The sequence below is a fragment of the Quercus lobata genome, chromosome 2, assembly GCF_001633185.2.
Source record: "Quercus lobata isolate SW786 chromosome 2, ValleyOak3.0 Primary Assembly, whole genome shotgun sequence".
NCBI classification, from domain to species: domain Eukaryota; kingdom Viridiplantae; phylum Streptophyta; class Magnoliopsida; order Fagales; family Fagaceae; genus Quercus; species Quercus lobata.
The window spans coordinates 34,068,737-34,092,384 of record NC_044905.1 but is presented as its reverse complement, the minus strand read 5'-3'; the positions used below and the strand labels follow the sequence as shown (position 1 = coordinate 34,092,384).

General features: G+C 34.6%; 3 protein-coding genes across 6 annotated transcripts; 1 reads left to right on the top strand and 2 right to left on the bottom strand.

Annotated features, from left to right (window-relative positions):
- Positions 1-1,094: 1,094 nt before the first annotated feature.
- Positions 1,095-5,346, top strand: LOC115975418 (FHA domain-containing protein PS1). 3 transcript variants are annotated; one of them, XM_031096186.1, is made up of 7 exons: positions 1,095-1,535; positions 1,622-1,827; positions 1,951-2,022; positions 2,214-4,070; positions 4,170-4,305; positions 4,406-4,794; positions 4,892-5,346. In XM_031096186.1, the coding sequence occupies exons 1-7, from the start codon at positions 1,277-1,279 to the stop codon at positions 5,132-5,134; spliced, it is 3,162 nt and encodes a 1,053-aa protein (XP_030952046.1). In that variant the 5' UTR covers positions 1,095-1,276; the 3' UTR covers positions 5,135-5,346. The 3 variants fall into 3 exon arrangements, with proteins under 3 accessions (XP_030952046.1, XP_030952045.1, XP_030952047.1); XM_031096185.1 differs by having other exon boundaries at positions 2,214-4,088; XM_031096187.1 differs by lacking the exon at positions 1,951-2,022 and having other exon boundaries at positions 2,214-4,088.
- A 983-nt stretch (positions 5,347-6,329) lies between these two features.
- LOC115975417 (protein SENSITIVE TO PROTON RHIZOTOXICITY 1) lies at positions 6,330-9,087 on the bottom strand. Its single transcript, XM_031096184.1, has 2 exons — positions 8,966-9,087; positions 6,330-8,087 (listed from the first exon to the last, which is right to left on the bottom strand). The coding sequence occupies exon 2, from the start codon at positions 8,058-8,060 to the stop codon at positions 6,456-6,458; it is 1,605 nt and encodes a 534-aa protein (XP_030952044.1). The 5' UTR covers positions 8,061-8,087; positions 8,966-9,087; the 3' UTR covers positions 6,330-6,455.
- A 4,676-nt stretch (positions 9,088-13,763) lies between these two features.
- LOC115975416 (tetratricopeptide repeat domain-containing protein PYG7, chloroplastic) lies at positions 13,764-21,725 on the bottom strand. 2 transcript variants are annotated; one of them, XM_031096182.1, is made up of 6 exons: positions 21,473-21,725; positions 20,311-20,397; positions 19,705-19,756; positions 17,254-17,546; positions 16,904-17,050; positions 13,764-14,379 (listed from the first exon to the last, which is right to left on the bottom strand). In XM_031096182.1, exons 1-6 carry the CDS (start codon positions 21,599-21,601, stop codon positions 14,098-14,100), a joined length of 990 nt encoding a protein of 329 aa, XP_030952042.1. In that variant the 5' UTR covers positions 21,602-21,725; the 3' UTR covers positions 13,764-14,097. The 2 variants fall into 2 exon arrangements, with proteins under 2 accessions (XP_030952042.1, XP_030952043.1); XM_031096183.1 differs by lacking the exon at positions 21,473-21,725 and having other exon boundaries at positions 19,705-19,760; positions 20,311-20,398.
- Positions 21,726-23,648: the final 1,923 nt, after the last annotated feature.

Sequence of the window (23,648 nt, the reverse complement as noted above, 5' to 3'; positions counted from 1 at the left end):
ATACTTCCAAATTAAACCATGAAGTTTTAAAAAATAAAAATTAAACCCTAATTTTATTTTAGTGTGACATTATTTGTGGCCTATTGAGTGAAACATTAGTCTTGAAAAAAATTCAAGAGAGAGAGTGCGTGTGTGTGTTTTCTTGGCAACTGCAGTAACCCGTTTAACCTCCCCTTTAAGGTCCCATGCCAACGTTAGCCCACCAAACACTGTCATTAATAAAGTTTATTTTATTTTATTTTTTTTAGAGAAAATTAATATGATTTAAGTTTGTGTGTTTTGATGAGAAAGTCTATCACCAGTCACAACACTCTTGTTTTGAGTTGTAGTGGGTGTTGGTGGCTTTTTTTTTTTTTTTCTCCTTTTTTTTAACGTATGGTGGGTTAACACATCATCTTGTTGTGAAAATGTTATGAGACTTTGTTGTGCTTGTAAAAGAACTTATTTGTGTCCAATAAAAATAGAGGTCTTCTATAGGCATAACAAAATCTCACATAAAGTGAGGTGTCAACCCACCATAGTTCTGAATAAAATGAAGAAAATGAATAATGTTGCCTCCACAACATATTTTCCTAACAAATTCTAGGTGGCATGTTTTTTTTTTTTTTTAAATAATTTTTTTATAAGATAGATGGAAAGCTATTACTAGATCTTATTTGGGTTTACCACTTGAATTATTTTTTTCCCACTAATAATAGCTAGCAACTTTTGGTTTGTTATAAATTTGTTGTGAAAATATTGTAAATGTAGCATATATAACAAAAATTATTATGAAATTATAATGACCCTAAATTTTCTTACACATATTTGTAATTAAGGGACCGAATTTCAAACTTTAACCATGGTAATATTTGAGAGGGAAGAGACCAAAATTCAATTGACCCTATATTAAAAAAAAAAAAAAAGAAAAAGAAAAGAAAAGAAAGAGACAATTTAAAGCAAATTGCAAATAAGAAAAGAGTAGCCGTTAAAGTGTATTACAACGGTCACCTTTTCAAATATTCGAAATCGAAAGCCTCCAAAACGAAATCGAAAGCCTTTTCCAATATCTCCATTTCCTCAAGTATAAATTGTATTATTTTAGAACAATTATAAAATCCTCTCTCTCTTTCTGTGGAAATCCTCACCAATGGAAATTCCATTTTCATCCCTGATCCTCTTTGAAGCATAAAACCCAGAAAACACACAAATTTTTCAAACCCCAATTTCTTTTTCTCTCTCTCTCTCTCTCTCTCTCTCTCACCCAAGAAAGAAAAGAAAAGGCCAAAACCCCACCATGGCTGACAAGAAAGAACCAGAAATGAAAATCCCAGTTTTCACAGTTCTTAAAAACGGTGCCATCCTCAAGAACATCTTCATTGTCAACACACCTCCATCACCAACCTCCATTTCCCAAGATTACGAAGAAACCTTAGTTGTTGGACGACACCCAGATTGCAATATCACCTTAACTCACCCCAGCATCAGCAGATTCCACCTCCAATTCCATTCAAACCCTTCAATCCAGCACCTTTCTCTCATTGACTTATCTTCAGGTATATAAGTCTCTATCTTTGTTTCTTTCTTTGATTTTGAGTATTGGGTTTTTGATTCTTGATGGGTGTCTTGACCTTTGTTGCAGTGCATGGGACATGGGTTTCTGACAAGAAGGTGGAGCCAGGTGTGCGCGTGGAGCTCAAGGAAGGTGACACTGTGAGGGTTGGTGGCTCCAGCAGAGTCTATAGGCTGCATTGGATTCCTTTGAGCTGCGCTTATGATTCCGAAAACCCATTTGTGCCACCGGCATTTGAAGACAAAGAAGACGAAAATGCGGAGGACATTTATCAGGTAAGGCAGTTCTTTGCTTTTACCAGCAACAAATTTACAATACCAACAAGTTGTTTGTAAGATTGTTCTTATTTATTTATTTTTTTTACCTTTTTTTTTTTTTAATTATTGGGGATGTTTTAGGATGTTAAATCTTTGTCTATTGAAGAGAGAGATTCATTGGTAGTGGAAGGAAAAGAGGAAAATGAATATCAGGTGAGATTAGATTGCAGATTGTAGATTTTTTTTTTCTTTTCTTTTTGATAGTTGTATGTTACAATGGGGGATGAGGGATTTGAACCCTGGTTCTCTTTATTGAGCTACAAGGCTCTTGGCCAGATTTTTTTTCTTCTAAAATGAAGTTGATTTTCCTTTTATCTTTGAATGTTCTTTTTGGGTTTTTACAGGATGAGAATTCTTTGTCAGTTGAAAATAGAAAAAATGAATCACAAGATTTAAGTTTGGTGGAGCTAGAGTCTTTATGTTTTAATGAGAAGTTGGAACTTATTGCGAAGAAAGAAATACCATCAGCACCTCCATTGCCTGAAAACATGGTATTTGATGAAATGGAAGGAAATGAGAGCTTATCAAGAATTGATCATGAACTGAAGGAAATTTTTGGCCTTTGGTCTGGGCCCTTGGAACCTAGAGCTGAATTGGTGAACTTGTCTTTTCCTGTTGGGGGAGAAGTTATATCAGAGAATGAAAATCGACAATTGGAGGAAGAAAGTATGAGCTCAAAACCTCATTCTGTCACGGAAGTGTTGTCTGAAAGAGATGCGCCTGAGAGCTCCTTAATAAGTTCAGAGCAAGAATTTGAGCTTTCAGTAAATAGAGGTTCTCCAATTTATGTTCACGACGAAGATGAAATGCATTCTGTGGCCGAAGTACCTAAAGAAACTGAGAACATCTCATTGGGAAAAGACCGTAGCTATTGGTCTGGACCTCTAATGATGGAGAACTTGTCTTTGCCGGTTGAGGAAATTCCTGTAGTGACTAATAATCAACAAGTCAATGAAGAAAACCAGACCCCACAGTCTGTCTTGGCTTTGCAATCACCATCTAATGGAGGAGTGGAAGAAAATGGCACAACAGAACAAGAAATGAACTTCCTGCTGAGCCTGGAGTATGCATCTTCTGATGAAGAGGGCAATCCAGAAGCTGAATTACTTGAAGAAACCAAAAACCATAGTGTATCAAGGAAGAGCAATGAAGTGATGGAAATATCGGGCCTTTATTCTGTACCCATTGCAATAGAATCTGCTGATTCATCTTTGTTTGCTGGGGAAATTCTTGTAACAGTTCTCTCAGAGTTTACAGAAAACAAAGAAAGCCAGAGTCCACAATCTGTTGTTAATGCAGCAGGACTATCTGAAGTAAAAATATCAGAAAGCGCCCCATTACAATCAGAAGAAAAATTGAATTCACGTAGCATTTGGTCAAGAAGAGGTAAAGCTGCTAGTGTTCCTCTGATTCAAACAGGTGAGAGTAGGAGTGAGATCATCATGGCTGGCATTGATGCTGAAGTTGGAACACATAATCGGGAGAATACAGAAAATAAATCAATTTCAAAGGCTCTTTTCACTGGTTTAGATGAGGAAGAAGAAATCTTTACCCCGAATAAGGAGAATTTCACCCCAAACACTCTTTTAGTGAAGTCCTTGAAAAAGAACAGTAGGGTAGAAGAAATTAAGCACTCAAAGGCTCTTTTCACTGGTTCAGATGAGGAAGAAGAAATCTTTACCCCGAATAAGGAGAATTTCACCCCAAACACTCTTCTAGTGAATTCCTTGAAAAAGAACAGTAGGGTAGAAGAAATTAAGCACTCAAAGGCTCTTTTCACTGGTTCAGATGAGGAGGAAGAAATCTTTACTCCAGATAAGGAGAACTTCAGCCCAAACACTCTTCTGGTTAAGTCCTTGAAAAAGAAGGTTACAGTAGAAGAAACTAAGCACTATAAGTCATGCAGATCATCCTCGTCAAAGGTTACTTTCAGCCCTGGTATCCATCCAGAAGAAGACACGACTGCCTCTTTAGACAAACAGAACCATACACCAAAAGTTCTCCAAGAACGGAAATCAGCTAGACCAACCTCAAGAAATCGAGTTAGGTTGGAACAAGGGATAAAGAGGAGATCAGATAGGGTTCCCTTTCAATCTTTACTGGGGAAGTCAACAGGCAAAAGCAGATCAGAGGCTTCAGTCCCTGACACTGCAATGGGAAGCTGCAATTCTGTCACCAGTACTCAAACAATGGTGAAGAAGGTCACTAACATCTCTTCTGTAAGTTGTTTAAAATTAAATGCTACATCTGTTTAATAATTTACTCCCATGGTATTAAGTTGCTCTTTACATCATTTGCAGAACAACTCCAATGGAGAGGCTGGGAGAAATTGGAATATGATAGTGGACACTGCTGCTCTTCTGAACAAGGAGTCAAGGAAGACATTGCATCTTTTGCAGGGTCTTAAGGGAACTCATTTGATCATTCCAAGAATGGGTAACTAAATTATTTATGCAGTTCTCTTATTTAAATTTCACGATCTCATATTTACTCAACTAGTTCTTCTTCCTACAATTGATGATTTTTTTTTAATCAGTCTTAAGGGAATTGGATTGTCTGAAGAGACGTGGCAGTCTGTTCAGAAGAAGAACAGAGGCTTCTTTGGTATTGGAATGGATTGAAGAATGTATGGTGAAAACAAAGTGTTGGATGCATGTGCAGAACTCAATTGAGGAGGCAAGGGCAATTGCTCCTACCCCTCCTGCTACGCCTCAATCTTGTTTTAGCCAGGGCACTATGGGGTTTTCTTGTGGGAAACCAAGCTCGATGCCATTTTCAAACCATTGGAATTTAACAGAAATTGTTTCACCAACAGAAGATGACCACATCCTTGACTGTGCTCTTTTATACAGGAAAATGAAGAATGATGGACGTCTTGTCCTTCTCAGTGATGATGTTACACTGAAAATCAAAGCCATGGCAGAGGTACTATCTCTGCTAATATAATGCCCTCCCTTCCCTAGCATTCTTTCCTTTTGCACTATATGAACTCTGGAATTATATTTTCTGTTTGTTTTTGCAGGGTTTGATCTGTGAGACAGCACAGGAATTCCGTGAGAGTCTGGTGAACCCCTTCTCTGACAGGTTCTTGTGGGCTGATAGCTCTCCCAGAGGGCTTACATGGTCTTACAAAGATGATATAGTTTTAAGGGAGCAGTATTATCGCTGCCCCTTAAAGAAGTCAGCCAAAGGAGAAAGTGCAAAGGGTTTGAAGCTCATTCTGCATCATAATTCTCATTATGGGCAGATTTATTCAGTCAGATAAACAATTCAGTCTGTATTTTTTCTTTGTTTCCTTTTTGGGACGATTCAGCCTGTATTGCAGTAGTGGCTGGTACCTATAATATTCTTTGAACTAAATGATTATAGAAATGGAGCTCTTTAGGTCAATTCGAAACCTGGGATTATTGTTTTTCTGCTGCTACCTATAATATTCTTTGCACTAAATGATTATAGAAATGGAGCTCTTTAGGTCAATTTGTGACCTGGGATTATTGTTTTTCTGCTGGTGTCTACAAACAATGCTACTGATTTTGACCGTAATATTCTGGGACCAGATCTTCTGCTCTTGATAGATAGTTCTTGCTCTTCTTCAACCACTTGTCCAAGTGATGGATGTAACATAACATCTGAGTAAATGTATGACCAATTTTTTTTTTTTTTAAATTTTTTTTTATAGTAAATGTATGGCAACTTAGGCTTGATTTTGAAGCATGGTTTTTGGATTATGCATACATTGGTATTGGTTTGTCTTCTATTGGCGGGAAATCAAGGAATTTAGGCTAGTCACATGATTATTTTTGGAGCCTTCTAAGGAAGTATTCACATAATTTCTCCAAGAATCACTCCTTTGTATAATTGATTTTGAAGTTTAAAATTTTCACTGTTTAGAGACCATGTTGAGGTAATCATATGATAGGCCATATAGATTTTCTTCCACTATTTCGTTTTCTTTCATCTTCAACAGATATAATTACATTTTCGGATTATTCACTTAAGGAACCTCTATAGGAAACCAAAGTACGAAAATAGGATATGAATAACATTTTTTAAAGGCTCTTCTTTTCTGGCTAGACTTGAAGGTTCTCGGGGAACAAAGCGAATGGGGGTAACCAGGAAATCATATAAAAAACTGGTAAGTTGGTCAACCTTAACACATCTGACATTGGATCATTTAACAAGTCATGCCAATCCCTATCATGGAATCGATATTCTATGAGCATTTGGCATCTATCTAGTATGCTATGTACATCTTACAATGTAGTTTTCGATCACCTTAGGGGGCGGGGGGACGGGTGGGGAGTCCTAATACAGTTCTTTGGAGTAATGATACTCTAAATTTCAACCTATTCTGGCAGCCTGAGGTGCAGCTTCCAGAGTTGCTCATGCAGTTTGTAATTTTCTTCTTTGCTTTGTCTTGATGAACAAACAAATGGCCTTGGAATATACAATAGAGAAGCTATTAAAGAAAATCAATTTATTAAAGCTAAAGAAATTAATTAGTACATGGGATCACAATCTTACAAAATATTACAGATACTAGGAACTTCAAGCCTGCAGCCAGTATAATTTGAGTTACATCAACATCACTCAGGATTATTAGAACTTGATTCTGCCCCAGTTTTCTGAGTGAAATTACAGGACCCTGGCACAGTGTAATTACATGACCCTGGTATAAGAAAAGATAAAGAACTCTCTGAATCTTCATATGGGGGTCGAGGGAACTCATGAAACCCACCAAAATTCCATGTATCAAAGTTCAATGGCGAGAAATATCCGGTTGGATCCTCAATATTTCCTTTCACATCAGCAGTATTTTGTACTTCATTCCCATTGGGAGCATTGGAGCCAAAATTGAAATTTATACTTCTGACCTTATTTATTGCTTCATTGCCTTCCCCTCGATCAGGTGGTACATTTGGGCCTTTAGTTTCTTCAAGGGGAATGGCAGGAGTGTGTCCTTGGAAAAGAGCAATGTGTCCAAAAAGCTTGTCTTTCCTTGAGAATGTTGTGCCACAGGAACAAAGCCATTTATCCTTGCCACAATGCTTTTCATGAGTTTTGAGGTCTGCAATAACTGAGAATTTTTTGGTATTGCATCTGCTGCAAGTATAGCTTTTATCGCAATGAGTCCTTTTATAATGGTTTTTGACACATAGAATAGTCTTCAGAGGCTGAAACTTTTTGTGCTCCTTGTTCCGCTTGCAGCCAGCATATGGGCAGGAATACCTCTTAATAAGCATTGGTTCAGAGGTGGCCTCTTTATTGGGTTTTGCAAGGGCTGCTGGGGTTTTGTACTCATCCCCGTGACCACGCATGTGCATCCGTAGATTTGCATCCCGCTTGAAACCCTTCCCACATATCGTACAAAAGTGGGTGTGAGGTGCAAGGATTTCTTCTTTTTCTAACTGTAAGATTTCATAGGAACCAGGTGGAAGGTTCTCTCCTTCATCCGCATCTTCATCATCTTTTGATTCATGTTCTTCCATATTGTAATTTTGTTCATTCCCACAATTAACAGTTATATCCATCTGGTTAGACTGATCAGAAACTTTGCTTCCACTATTATTTTGCAGCTGAACACTGCCGTTCAGGCCTACTGTGGAAGGCAAGAAGAGCCCACCAAGCTGTCCAAGCTGTCCAGTAGGAGTAGTGCCGGAAAGGGGCTTCACAGATGGGAGAAGACTACCTGCAGTAGAGATCAACTGAACAATAATTGAAGTAAGATCAGCAGTGATGAGCTGCTTTTGCTGAGCTACAAGTTCATCTGGTCGCCCCAAGGCTTGGCTTCTCCTGCCAACAATCAAATGCACTAAATCCTGGAGCTGATGTATCTTTTGCTCCAGGAAAGTGAGATTATTTAGCATTGCTCTTGGATCCCAGTCTTGGATTTTCTCTGTTTGAATTGTTCCATTCATCTGAACATCTTCTTCATCTGTAACCTTATTATGATTATTAGGGTTACAAGGAAGTGAAGATTGGGTTTCAGAACGTTGCTTGAAATCTTGGAAAGGTGGTTCAATTCTAGCGTTGTAATCTAACATGGAGGGATCCTCCCATTTCTGCTGAGAACGCTGAGAACTGGTAAGAGGTGTGTCATCGGAGGAGATATTCTTAAGTAATTCATTCCCTGAAGGGAAAGACTTTCCCCAGGTGTCTGCAGTTGGACATGGCATCTCTTTGTGATCCATTTCCAATCCTAATTGCACCTATCACAGCTGGAATATTGCAATGAATTAGACTATAGCAATCAAAATTCAGAAAGAAAAAACACTGCCACCACCATCATATTGCTCAATTAAGATTGCCCATTTTTTGAGAGGGGGGGGGGGGGGGGGATGGGAAGGGGAAGGATAGAAAACTAGAAAACCTTAAGCATCAAATAGACAATCTAACTCTACACAGAAATCACAATCTCACTCAGAAATTTAGACTCCCAATTCATTCTCTCAATCAATTTAGAGTAAGGACTTTATTATCATTCCATTTCTTTCGACCAAATTCATTCAGTTTCTTTATGTACTTATGGTAGGATAATAAGGATCCAACCTTCTCCCAGAAACTCAGTCATGAAATCATTACGTTGATCCTACCAATGATTACGAGCTACCCTTTTTCCATTAGAAGTCAACTTACTCACAGAAATTAAAAGCTTCTTCATTCAATTGATTAGCTTAAGTTAATATCCTAAGTATCCCCATAAAGGCTCAAACTTCAACATGTTACTGAACTTAATTACCAAAAACTGTCATCTTTCTTCCATTTTAAGACTAATATAAGATCCAAAACCTAATTCAAATAAGGTTTGAGCTTAATCACTTAAAAGCCTCAATTTTATCCCTTTTGTAATTCAATCAAATAACCCCAAATTTCCAAAATTCAAACATTTCAGTGAAGGAAAATCAAGGATCTCAATATTTAGCCAATACCCATGATTACAAACTAAGAGTTAAGAGCTAATTAAGAACAACTTCAAGATATTATGAACATGTACCATGATAATAATAAAATTAAAAAAAAAAAGCTATACGTTTTTTCTCAATAGAACCCTAGAAAGAGAAGTAACTCAAAGAAAGTGATAGAGTGAGATGCTCACCAGATTCAATATTGCTTGGATACCCTTTGTCTCCTCTGACTTGGGTTCTCAATCCATATGTTTCAAAGAGAAGAATTGAAAATGAAAATGAAACTCAGCTGAGTCTATTGTCTATATTATATATCAGCAAAATTTTGTGTTTACTATTTTTACCAAAAGGAAGTCTACCTGGAGTTTGTAACAAAAGTGGGGTCCACAATTTGTCAACCCCATCAATCTCAACCGTCCATTGTTGGGTCAACATTGACCAATTGAGTGAACCCCATCAATCAGAGCCGTCACTTGTGGGACCCCTTTTGAGGTTGGTGCAGTAAATCACAAACGTTGGTGGGTCACGACTTAGAGTTCTGATAAGATTGGTTTGTTTTTGTGTACTAGCTTTTGTTGTTTTACATAGCTAGGCTAAGAAAAAAAAAAGGGGAATCTTTGAAGCTTGATTGGTTATGAGATGGTCCACACCAACTGGATGGTACTTTAATTTTTAATTTTTTAATTTTTTTTTCCTCTGATTCTGAGAAACGCATATGCAAATTTGACTTGGCTTTAAAAGTGTTTAACAAGTTGTTTTTTTCAATTCAGGACTTAAAATATAGTATGAGATAGTTTTGTTTTGGGGAGAGTTAACTGATAGGAAGGTACCAGGAAGTTACGCCACCGCCAGGTTCTACCAAACTACTGCCTTTGTTTGCTCTTTTTATTATCAACAGATATATATATATATATATATATATATATATTTATATATATGATCTTATTTTTATATATTTTTGAAACATGAATATCTAGATATTTTTCGGTATTTGATTATTTCCGAGTACTCATATTCCATACATTAAGTAATTATAAGAACATCTCTAATTGAAAATAGTCCTAAAATACTGATTAAAAGTCTTGAACTCGAAGCAGTTTATGAGGCTTGAAAATTGCTCGACTTAAACATGAGTATTTAGACTTTTTAAGTATTTGATTATTTTTCAAGTCCTTGTTTTACAACTAATTTCAAGATAGTGACTAAAAGTTTTAAACTCACAGCATTTTGGACCTGACGAGGCCATGAAAACTGCAAGACCACATCTTGGAATGTATGGATTATTTTTAAGAAGAAATAGGTGAGCTCTATTATATCATATTATATATGCATAATGCAACACCTTCTCGTAGGTTCATGGGCGTGGCAGAGGACAAAAATTAAAGAAACAAGAAGAAATTTCCTCTTGTTTATTACATCTTCAAAGAACTAGTATTACTTGGGTGCAATCTAAATTGACAGACACGTGTTCTTTTTCATATCTTCTTGTAGGCATGTTATACAACGTAATGTTTGACTTGAGATCGAGATTATCCTTTGAGACTGAAATACTGGGATTCGAGGAATTTGTCGTTTTCGAATCTAAAAATCAAGTATGACGAGTAGGGATATCTCAGTTATTGCCGGTACAAGTGTTATGTTTAAATCGTTTAGACTCTGTTGAGTAATACTATAAAACTCCAATAATTTTGCTGCCACTATCATTGACTTTAAAATTATGCAGAACTTTAAAGAGTCACAATTCAATTTCTTTTTTAATTTTATACGCAAATAATTGAGTATACTAAGAGACTGACTTTTCAATTTAAAAACAAACCAAAAAAAAAAAAAAAAATCCAAATGATGGAGAAATTGAGTCATAAGTATTAAATTCACTCTTAAAATGTGATATGGATAGTTACTTTTGGTACACAATTGTGTTCAAATAGACAATAAATGAGGGAAGAGGATTTGACCTAAATTTTCTTACAAATAGTTGATCTATTTAGGAACTTTTTATCTAACTTTTTGTTGAAAGTATGTTAAAATATACTTGTACTTTGAAAAAATTTGAAAAAATGAGAAAAATAAAAAGATTTTAAAAAACTATACATAAAAGCTAAAGTTTAAAGCTAATGCTAAACCTCACCCTAGACAGTATCATCAAACTACGACATTTTCGAATTTTTCTCTATGATTAACAAGATGAAGAATAGATAGTCTCATTGTGAGGAACATTAGTTTTTTATTTTTTTATTTTTATTTTAAGGAACTAAATAGATATAATGCATTGAAGTTTTGAACTTCTTGTATAATCATCATTTTCTTAGTTTTGTTAAACAGATGTGCAATTAAGATCCTCTTTGTTTTAACTTTTAACCATCATTTTAAATGAAGAAAGTTCATTCCATGATTAAAAGTTTTTTTTTTTTTTTACTTAAATGGTATATAGACGTATACACTTTTAAATTTGTACTATTTAATTTGAACTATAAAATGGTTTCATTCAAATACAAATGATATTTCGAGAGGAAATCATAAGAGTGTTTGGCTGTCTTTTTTTTTTTTTTTTTAGTTGAATTATTTGAATGCTGCCTACGAGCTTGTCGTATTGCATTCTGATTTTGAAAAAGCTACATGGTTTGGCAGATTAAGAAGATTATTTTTATTTTTATTTTTTTGATGGATATGTAGATTGATTAGTTTGGTGAGAGTATGAATAAGATATTACCTATCACGGTGGTTTACTTTAGATACTAATTAAAAATGAACTAGGGAAATTAACTCTGAACTTGCAAAATGCGTTTTTGGGGGATACAAATTTGCTTGCATTTTTCTTGACAAAATATATGTTGGGATTCGCGACTAAAATGATACTCCCAACTCCCAAGTCCCAGGAGTGATTTTTAAGATAAAAACTTCGAAAAAAAAATCATTTGCATTGGGGCTCTACTCTATACTAACTATCTTAGAGTGTGTCAGACAGGGTTCTAGGAAGATTAGAAATAAGGTTTTTTTTTTTTTTTTTTAATTAATTAAGGTGGGAAAATGGAGAGAAGTGGAGGTGGATTACTTCGTCCCTATTATTTTATAAAGATTTATAAATTATAATTTTTTTTTTTTTTTGGCAGGGAAAGAAATTTAAATTCTAATAAAATAAGAAATTCGTAGACATCAAGAAAAACTAATCTCACCTCTGAAGACACGTAGGATTTTGACCCCACTCATTATGGGCTAAATTGTGGAAGTCAACTCAAGCCCAATGAAATCAGTTTGAATTTTTGATATTGCAACTTGCATCAACACAACAAGACAACGCCTATTTTTTTGGGCTCATGGATTCTACGCATGGTTTGAAAAAATTGGGATTGCTTAAAACCCAATACAAGCTGTCCACAACAAAGCCACTGGTGTTACAATTATGCAAATGAAATGTAGCATTGAGCTCAAACCCACAGACAATAAAGAACATTGAGCTCAATACTTATCGGATAAAAATAAATAATAATTGGAATGGCCACCGACTAGAATCATGGTAGATTATATAGCCGAATATAAAAAGTAGAATAGAGGATTCGTGTAAGACACATTGTTCTAAATTCATTTTTCTTATAAATAATAGTGCAAATGCTACAGATAAAATGGTTCATTATGAATAATGGAAGAAAAAATGATAGATTTATGTAAAAAGTTGTGCCTACCAGATACAGTCGACCACTTTAATAAATATAAAAATGTTGTGAAAAAGAGTTGCGTTTATAATACTATTAATAAACTGGTCAAGTTCTTGTGGTGGGTGGTTAGAAAGCCAGGTGCCATATTCCTTTTAGTTAGCCTACCACACTTGTCCATCTTACACTACACCTTTTTGCCAAGTGTCAACCATGTATTCCATGCACTTCATATAACTGCAGCCCCATGACTTTATGTTATTATAACATGACAACATGAAAATAATTTTTAGTAGGCTCAAGACCAGGCCCAAGTCTAGCATAAGTTTATATGATTCACATTGGCTTGAGAACAACATGACATTAATGATTTCACACTAGTGACATATGCAATGACAATAAGAGGATGGTGACAATGGAATCTCTATCTTGTGAAATGAAAAGGACTTATTTGAAATGTGATAGAACAAAGACAAAATGATTATGGAATTCAGTGGACATGGGTGTTTCTTTAGAACAATCTCCATTCATATCATTTTCATCTTTTGTTTATGGAGAGAGTGCATCTCTTTTTCTTGTTTTGTGGGATTTGCTATTCTTAAAGCTCTACTAAATGATTTTCAACTCCACTTTATAAAAAATTATAAGGTCCTCATGGTGAACATGTGACGTAGTCAATCATTCCACTTAAAAACTTTCACATGTTTAAAATTACTAAGTTAAAATTTTATTTAAAATAAAAACTGATTACTAACTCAGTAATTTTAAACAAGTGAGAAATTTTTAGTGAAATGGTGGACAAGTGACGTGATCCACCAAAAGACTATATAATTTGTCCCACTTTAAATTTGTTGCATAATAAGTTACGAGTTCAAGTTCAATGTTTGGAAAGCCTTACGGTCTTCCAATTTGAATAAAATAAATGACAACTTATGCTCATAAGTAGTCCAGCAAGTTATTATTGAGAAGGAAAAAAAAAAGTAATCCAGCAATTTATTTAGTATCAATTTGAATACCAGGCAGTTTTCGGTTGTTTATTTGATAGCATTTATTAAAAAAAATATAGTTCTTGATAATTTTTATTTAAATGTGTGACAAAAAGTTAAAAGCTAGTTTATTTTCTAAAATGCTAAAAATTAGATTATTTGCAAAACAGTTGAGAAAGCAAAACCAATTTAATTTTGCTTTTTTGTTTTTTTTTTGTTTTTTAACCTTTTCCCAAGCACACTATTATTCCGACGACTCGCCTGCATAGCATGAATTATTTATGAGAGTTGTTCAATAAGTTTTTGATAAAAAGTAAAATAATAAACACACAAAGACTTTATTTTACCAAACAAATAAAAATAAGATAAGATAATGATTAAAATTACAATAATACATATAATGGGGGTCATGTCATACAAATCATAAACATTCAAAAACGTGTTTCAAAGTGCAATAAAAAACAAATACTCTTCTTAGGCATTACAAAAAATAGAAAAAACAAATTGGGATGATTCATTCAGAGGCCCTCATAAGTAAAATCCATTCAAACCATGGAACATCTGCTCACTGTTTATCGAAAGCTCTATGCCATGCCAACCAAAATGAGGTTCTTGACACATGAATATGCTCGTTAGCCATAGATCATTGTTAGAATTAATACATGCTGCATGAAATCCTCAGTCAAATCATCTGTCCTTTGATTTCACAGAAACTCCTTTATACATTTTTGCACGGTCCTTCAAAGCATCTCGTCGAGGCCGTGCCACCTTATTGTTAGGGTCAAAAAGCAGCACTTCTTCAAATGCTTTGAGAGCAGAATTGTACTCTTTCTTCTTCTCATAGGCATCACCAAGGTTGTTCCAAGCTGTGACATAGCCTGGCTGAATCCTCACAGCTGTTTCGAATTGTTTAATTCCCTTGTCAAGCTTCCCATCACGTACATAACAGACCCCTAGCGCATTGTAAGCCTATACAAATATTTGATAGGTCAAAATGAAAATCAGCCAGGTTCCAACTTACTAGCTTTAAGAAAGAACTGTAGGAGAGCTACAACTATATGCCAATTTTTAAAAGCATGTAAACCCTGAAAAAAAATGACAGGTTTCATTTATCACATTAGCATATGCAGCCTAACACATAAGGAATCTAAAGTCTTAATCAATACCTAAATAAATGGAAAATGTAATAAAATAAACAATCTGCTTGATACAAGGAACCATGTTAATGATCCACTCTTTAGGCAAGATTAATTTGTTGTTTGTGATGTACAATATGTGGATAACACCTACCTGTGTTTTGCCTACTTGATGTACTCAATTTGCTAAATTGGATCTAGTTTTTTTTTATTTTGATGTAAATGCTAAGGTGCCCTCTGTGGTTCTTCCTGGCGTTTTTGTATTTGGTTTCTTTTGTTTGTACATTCTGTGTGCCTCCCTTTGGAGCTTTGTTTTCTGCTCAGCAGGAGTTGTTCTCTGATTTTTTTATTAATGAAATCCTTATCATTCATATAAATTTGCTATTTGTTGAATTCAGCTTGTTGTGCTTTATAACTAATACCATTTTACATGTAGTAATATACAATTTACAATTTTTTTTTTTTCTCCGCTAAATACAATTTACAATTTAATCCAAGATAAATTAAATGATATATTTGAATTGCAGTACGCCAGAGAATCTAATTGAAGCACTCTGTGTTTTCTTCTTTGAAGTGCTTGTGCAATAAGCCATACATTTGCATTTTTCTTTTGCTAATTTAATGCATGTGAGTAGGCTAGCATGCTTAGATGTGTTTTATTTGCCTTTATAAGATGCTGTACTTGAATCAATGAATCAATAAACAAGCCAAAATAGTGGCATTGATGCAGTACAAAATTTTCAAGGAATTTGGGAATAAACAAAAGATAAAAAAAATACATATATATAAATAAGCCTTGGAATCAGCACCTAGACGTACTTGGAATCAACACCAAGCAAGTGAAAACAAAATTTAGGAATCAATAACTAGGGTTGCCTGGAATGAACACCAAGCTATTGAAGGAAAAACACCCAAAAAAAAAAAAAAACATTTTACTACTCAATCAAACTATAAACAAAACTAAATTCTAAGTTCTTTAAATAGAGTTCTAAATTTATTATCCTAGTCAAGAAATGAAACAAATCTAACCAATTATATTAATTCAATTAACCTAGTACAAAAGGATTTAAATTCCTAAACCAATTAGGAAAAAAAATGTTAACACTTTTATTAAGTAACTAATCCTAGAAATTAAATGATTAGACCTTAGGCCCAACTAGTAGTAGGCTCCATCCATAAGGTCATTGGTTGGGGAGTCATCTTATGTCATCGTCCATATGGTCACTGGTTTTCCCCCCTTCTAATTTCATTTGATATGATTTTGTGGGTTTGGTTGCAGTTGGGACACTTTTGGCAATGAGGCATTATGGTGAAGGGTTTTTTTTTTTTTTTTTTTTTTTTTTTTTTTTTTTTAATTATTTGGTATCTATATACGTACCAAGTGAACCTTCAACCCCCGACCTCACCTTCTATTGAGAGTGAAGATTGAGCGGGTTTTTAACAGTTAGTGGATAAAGTTTGAAGAGTTTGGATGATAAGGTGATGGCAGTTCTCTGGTGGGTAAGCAATGATTGGTAATAGTTGGTAGGTGGCAAAGTCAATAATTTTGAAGATCAATGACAACCTAAGTAGCAGTAAGATACACAAAATTTTCTTCTCTCTTCAATCTAATCCAGGTTTGCTCCAAACACAGAGGATATCCAATATCCCATTTGATCCAATCCAATCCCATAACTTATACACAGACCACCAAACAAGACCTAGTTTTATGGGAATGAAGCAAATCAGAATAAATAAATTGTGTTCTTTCTTACTTATCAAATAAATAAATAAATTTTGTGTTATAAGATAGGTCACAGACAAGACGTAGAAATAAATTTATTATTGCATGTTGAAGATCTAATAAGGAGAAAATCTTATTAACCTATATTATCAAAATGAATTGCCTCTTGCATTAATCACTAACATACAACTATGTCCATCAAAATTGAAAACTCAATATCCAATTCATGAACCCCATTGTTTAAAATATGATCTTTATTTTGTTCCTTTTTTTTTCACCAAATAATAGAAGATTCCCGAATTCCAGATACTATAATGGCACACATAATAAGTCAAACCCAGATCTCCTCACCTCCTTAAGAAAGATACCGCTTAGTCTAAAAGGCCAGTTGTTAGAATGCTAGATTTTAATTATAAGCAATTTTAAGACAACACACAAACACAATCTACATCCACAAAAGAATCTTACAATAATAAGACCACATTGCTTCTATCTGTAATATAATTACAATCCTGTCTACTACCTTAGCAAAACAAAAAAACAAAAAAAGATACCTACAGTTATAACAGTCCACACAGCCTCCTAGAGAAAAGAGTTGAAACAAAGGGATATTTAAAGGTCCAAGATATCATACCTGGGCACGATCTTGATCATCTCCATCCCATTTCTCAATTGCCTGAAGCAAATACTTAGTAGCAGCTGGATAAAATTTCCTCCTCAGCATCACCGCGCCAAGTTCAAAATACTCGGTTGCACTGGCATCACCACTTCTTACCTGTTCCTGAAATTTTTAGTGAGGGGAAAAAAAATAATAATATTATTCAGTGTCCATTACTGTAGCAAAACAACCACAGGGGGGGGGGGGGGTTCATAAAAAAATCAAATGTTTCTTCATTTAAAGTTATAAAATAGTTCAGGGAGGTTGTGAAGTATTTATCAAGCATTTTCCTATCAGGAGAATGGTGTGAAAAAACAGGCTCTTACCTGCAATTCTTTAGCTGAAAGATCAAGTTCTCTGCGTACAAGGACTTGACGAATCACAAAGAAGGTTCCAGCCCCAAGCAAACCTAATAATAGTAGCAAATATGATAGCTGGATTCCTAATTCAAATAACTCTCCGATCTCATAAACCGCATTTGTGCTGATTTTTTCACTTGCATGTGCCACTTGCGCGTGAATCAACCAAAAGGTTTGTGCAAATGAGAACACAGATACCCAATTTAATGGTCTTTTCCCATCTTCAATATCTTCAATAATCAAATGGTTCCTTACACATTCTGCAATACAATGATGATATCAAAATAATGATATGGGAAGCATTACAACAACAACAATTAGTCTTAAAATTTTGGGTCGGCTAAAATGATGTTAAGTAATTGAAGAAAAAACTTGTGAAAAGGCTAAAATGATGTGAAAATCATGCGCAGACTGTCAGAATAATATCCAAAACTCAAATGTTGAATCATTATCTGGTTGAAAGAGATTACTATAAAAGTTGGTGTTCAGGATAAATGTACTGATGCTACTCCATAAGCTGAACTGATATAAACCGATCAACATTTTCAAAATGCAGGACATGTATAATTCTCAAACAAAACCTAAGGCTCCAGTTGTTTCGCAGAAAACTACCCCTCACAGGGAAATTTTTTCTGCAGAAAATTTTCTCAGGAAAATGAACAACTTTCAGTTGTACTGAAAACTATTTTTCCTGGTTTGACAGGAAAAATAGAATTCCTTTTGCAACCCACTTCAGCTCTAGCACCTTTCACCAACAACAATCTCCATTTTATCCCTCTTGTTGCTCATCACCCACAGAAATGGTGCTTCTCACAAAAAGCCTTATCATCCAATCCTCATAACCAAGAGATCACAGGCACATCTTCACCAGGTCTACTCCAGTCTCCAGGAGATCAGTGACCACATACTTAAGGCTGTCAAGACTTATGCAGCCTTGACAAAGGTTTTGCAAAGGGAGGTGTTGTAGGCTTAGATGAGGAACGTGGGGTGGGAGAGTGGGAGGTGGAGAGGTGAATGGATTATGGTGGTGGTGGTGGTGGTGGAGGTGGAGGGAGAGAGGGGAACATGGTAGAGGTGGATTTGAATTGTCTATAAATAAACACACACACACACACACAGAGGGGGGGCGGGAGGTGGAGCTGGTCACTGATAGTTGCTAGGAAGCACGAACATGGACATGGGTATGAGAAACGGGTAAGACACAGTGAAACGAGCAATTTCTAGAAAATTATAAAATGAAATGGCCGGTATGACACGAGTACAACAAGGATACAACACAGCTACGGCACCCTAAATGAAGTATCCGTGCTTCCTAGGATAGTTTCCTATTGGTGACAGTCGTTCTTCAGTGAAAAGCTTTGGGAATGTAGGTGGCAATTCTGAGCTCTTGGCACTTTTGTTGGCTGTGGGACTGAAAATGATTTCCATTTTGCTAAAGCTCAAGTTATTTTCTATCTCTTACCCCTTCTTTTGCCATTAACTAAGATATCATTTTCCTTGACCAAATTGTTCCTCAATCCAAACACCGGAAAATGCAGGAACTGTTTTCCTGGAAGTAATTTTCAGTGAAACAAACAGAGCCTAAGGATGCAATTGACAATCTAGTTGTTGATTTTGTCATGATTTGCATACAAGTGTCTTTTAAATTCCATGAATTAATGGAAAAAAAAAACTCTATATAAGTTGGAAATTGCCAATCCCAAATGAGTTGAATTGAAGTTCTCAATCAGTAGAAAAACCCACAAAGATAGGAAGATAGAGAGAATGAGAGCTCAATTTTATAAAGACCTAGAAGTTCCCTAATAATATATTTGAACGGAAGTCCAGATGCATGTGCACACACACCCACATAAGTGCACAGATGCAACATGTATATGAATATGCATCACTGACTTGATCAGATCAACCATAACGGGCACGACCATCATCATTAGTTATTTATTGACCGTGCAAACTTAATCACACGATTGATACACAACGTAAATGTTTGTAACCTAAATTGACATGTTGATGAAGTACATTCTCACTTTCAGCATGCAAAACATGTTGTAGGGTATATATCGATGTCATTATAAAGGGTTTGTCAATGATCTTTAGCTCAACTAGCACTTCCTTCTCACATGATAATTGGTTGGAGGGTGAGAACCTGGGTTCAAGATCCACTGGGTGCATGTGTTACTTACCAGTAAAAATATGTCATTATATAGTGCTCTAAAAGAACCTAGATAAATCTAACCAGGTAGACAATGTCTATGTCAAAAACAATGTTCAATGAAGCATAAATAACATTCAAATTTTATGTTTTCAAATATGAATTTTGTTTCCTAGTTAAATGCCATATGAAACAACAATATGCTGATGGTATAGCCACTAAAATGAGATAAACATGAAAGATTAAAGCATAGAACAGGGAATTACTCTCAGAGTTTTTTAAAGTAAGGAATTCCATTGCCAATTCCCTTTGAAATATCTGCCTTCATCCACAAAAGAATAAAAAGTTAGTAACTAGAGATGTATAGGAATGATCATTTAAGTTCTTAGAAACACAGCAGGCAACTTCAGACTCAATAAGCAACCAAATACTAGTAAAACTAACATTTGGACACTTTTCAGACTTAATTAGGGTTAATTTTCCTACCATGGCATAAAAGCTACTTTCCAAGACCCCCTTTTCATTAGATCAGATTTTTCTTGGATCCTTAGGGATCTCCATTAGTAGAGGTCTTTATGACAGACATGATTAAAAGATGAAATGAAGAAAATTAAAAATAAAATATCCAATGCCGAATTGATGACCTACGTATAAATTAAGAAATATTCTTTGAATCTGGAAAAAAATGAAAAAGAAACAACATTGCTGACAACTATTTGTTTGTTTAGAAGAGTCCTCCAAATATTCTGGTCTTGGATTACTGATCAGTTTTGAGATTTTTTTTTTTTAATATGAATAGAGAAGAGTCACACTCACACATAAGTGCAAGTTGTATGCAGCAACAATTGTGAAAAGAATATCAGAACACATACCTGAAAATTGGGAAATCTAATAAGGTTCACTCCATAGCCTGTTGTAGAGTTTATCAAAACTGGTGCACCATTGCGCTGAACAATAGCCTGGGTGGTGAACAGCAGCATTAAGAGCAGTAGGGAAACTTGCATATTCTCCAACAAACTAGTAGCATTAGAAAGAGAGGCATGCTATATAGGTTTGATCTATTTAAACAAAGCAACATAAAATTGCTCACAAGGAAAATGAAATAAATATTTCAAAGTATTATTTGAAAAAAAAAAATTCAGTTAAATAGGACAGCAAATTTAAATAACTATATTTTAAACCAACTTGTTTCATATCCTGGATTGTCTCACATTGTGTTGTGCAATAAAATCTATAATCATATCAACTTAAGTCATCTCATCACAAAAGAATCAAATCCTATCATACAGGATTTGTGAGTAATCTGTGCAATTTATCTTTACTAGATAATTTGAGTTGAATTAAGGGGAAGAGGGGAGAGAGAGATGATTCTCCTGGATGATACATAAAGTAAAGAACTAAATTTCACCATTCCTGCCAAAAACAATAAACAAGCCAAAAAAAAAAAGGAAAGAAAATGTTCTTCTTCTTTTTTCTAATGCATTTTTTGCAGCCCATATGAATAAGAGAGACTTGCAACAGGTGGACATCACAAAATCGGAAGTTCAAAAAATGGCCATTCTCAACAAATCACAATAGTGATATGTTACATCAAGATTCTTACCAATGTAGCACATGACACCCACCCATACACAACAGCCTATTTGTCTAAATTCAAGTCCAATAACTGGATCTTCTTTTCTTTCAAATCTCTGAATCATACCAACCAGGTTCTATTCATATTTAACTCTAAGCTCCGCCATTTTATAACCTTTTTGCGCTTGAAATTCTCCCATTAACTGCTAACATCACTCTCAGAACGAAACAATTGGACAGTAAAAAAAGTCTTCTTTCTGATCAGGATTGTAACTTGGCTTCAGTTTTGCTTCAAACTATGATATGAAGGTAAATTTTGAACAATTAAGATTATAAAGAGTATAAAGTTTCATCTTAAAATGAAAATCATTTTCTGCTTTAGATTATAGTTTCATCTAATTTGATTTGAAAGACACACACATACGTATATATGGTAAGAGATGGAAGTAGTTGGTTTACCTGGAGAGAGAGCTTGTGAGGCTTGAGTTGGAGAGACCAAAATGGGAGAAGAGAATGAGAATGAGAGAGATGGAGTTGGTGTTGCATTTGAAGTGGTGGAGATGATGATATGGTGGTTTGGAGAAGCATTTTTTTTTTTCTTCTTCTTCTTCTTCTGTTTGCTTTGTGAACTCTGAATTTGGAGACAACAACAGAAAGTCAGAAACCGAGAGATAGAGCCAATGGGGATAAAGTTTTATTATCTCTTCTTTCATCCACTCTACTCTACTGCCTATTTATCCTGGGACAAACGATAATAGATAAGGCTGTGTTTGGTTTGGGTTTATTTTCTATTTCAGTACTGCCCAAGTAGTCAAATTATCAGTGAAAAGAAAGCTGTAAAAACTAAAGATTAGATAAGGCTGTGTTTGGTTTGGTTTGGGTTTATTTTCAAATTGAATAGCCCTTTAATTATTTTTCGGTCCATTTTTCTCACCACTACCTTCCAAATTATTTGAAAGGAGCAATTTTCACTTTAGTGTATAAAATTTCCCATAAAAAAATGTATAAACTATAAAATTAAGGAGTTTCTTAGAAACCATCTTCTATTTTGTTGTGAAACTTAATTTTGGATCATTTTCACGACTTATAATTTATAAGGTAAATATTGTAATGGGCTGTTCCAAAATATGTAAATCAATTAAATGTTATATTATTATCTCATTATATGTCTAATATTATTCAAACTAAAAAAAAAAAGTCTTTATTGTTATCAAGTTTAAAAAAAATTCCCTCTCCTTTGTGTGTATGTTTGTTTCTAAAAAAAAAGAATAGGTAATTGTCTGACATTACTTAAAAGAGTGTGCTATATATAGTATAACTTGCATTACTCTCCCTTAAAAGTTACTATGACTTGTAAGTGGAGTTGTGATCTGCATTTGTGTTAGAACTCATTTTCATCTCTCTTGTATGTGTGTCTGTGTTTGTTTCTAAAAAACCCTAAAGTACAAATATCTCAGCACTATGTTTAATTTTCTTCTAACATGTAGTTAAGTTTTTTTTTTTTTTTTTTTGAAAGAAAAAGAAAAGAAAAAAGGAATAGTTTAGGTAGAACGAGACAGTAGCATGGCAGCACCCAAATCATAAAGTTCTAAAAATTTAACTTAGATCCTAGAACTCTACTACTACAAGAGTTAGGCATTTTTTATAGTGGTACTTTGGGTTAAGTAATGTGTTTGAACTTGATGAGAGCGTGTAATTAAAGTGTGTATTTAGCGATTAGTTTGTTTCTTAGGAAAAAAAAAAAAAAAAAAAACCTTAGATCCTAGACAGTAAACAGCCAAAGTGTCAAATGCAGTAATTTTTTTTTTTAAAATAATAATAAAGATATGAACAAATTTTTGTGATTTCTTTTTAGTTGAACAAATTGATATCATTACCACTTAGAAATATGTTATGTAAAAATGGTTGGGATTGGGAGGAGTTGTCGACCGCATAAATTCGTTGGAAGGAGACAAGAATTTTTTTTCTTCCAAATTTTAAAATTATATAATATATCTATATTATTATAAAAATATAGTCATGACCTCTTTATCTATTTGTGGAGATGGTATTAAGTGTAACAAGGATACTTGTTTCGCCTCCCACGTAAGGAATGTGGCACTCCTAACTCCAAGTTATGGGCCTAACATTGCATTCCCTAATAAATCAATCTCTCTTGACTTAAAAATGGATACTTTGATTGTTGTTATAGCCATCCTGAACCCTTTTTAGCAAGGCATACATCCACAGTTTCTCATATTTGCAAGATTGACTTGAATTAGGCTTATTTGGATATTGCTAAACATTTTGTGTGGTTGTGCATATACGTTGTATTTTGTATGTGTGGCAAGCTACTTGATTATCCCTATTAATAAGGTATTAAATGTGATAGTTAAATGTGATGTTGAGTTTTGGTGGCCGTGCATATAACGTGTAGCAAGTTTTTCCTGTACTCATAGTCATACATAACCATAACCCTATAAACATTTAATGACAGAAACTGCCCACCCCTACCTTTCCTCCGCCCAATTTATGTACCATGAGTCAAATGTATATAGGGTAATGTATGAGTCCAGATCCAGCACTAAAAGGATCAAAAGAAAAGACCCGAAATAATGTAAAGAATTAAATTGTAAGTGAAAGTCACGATTTACTG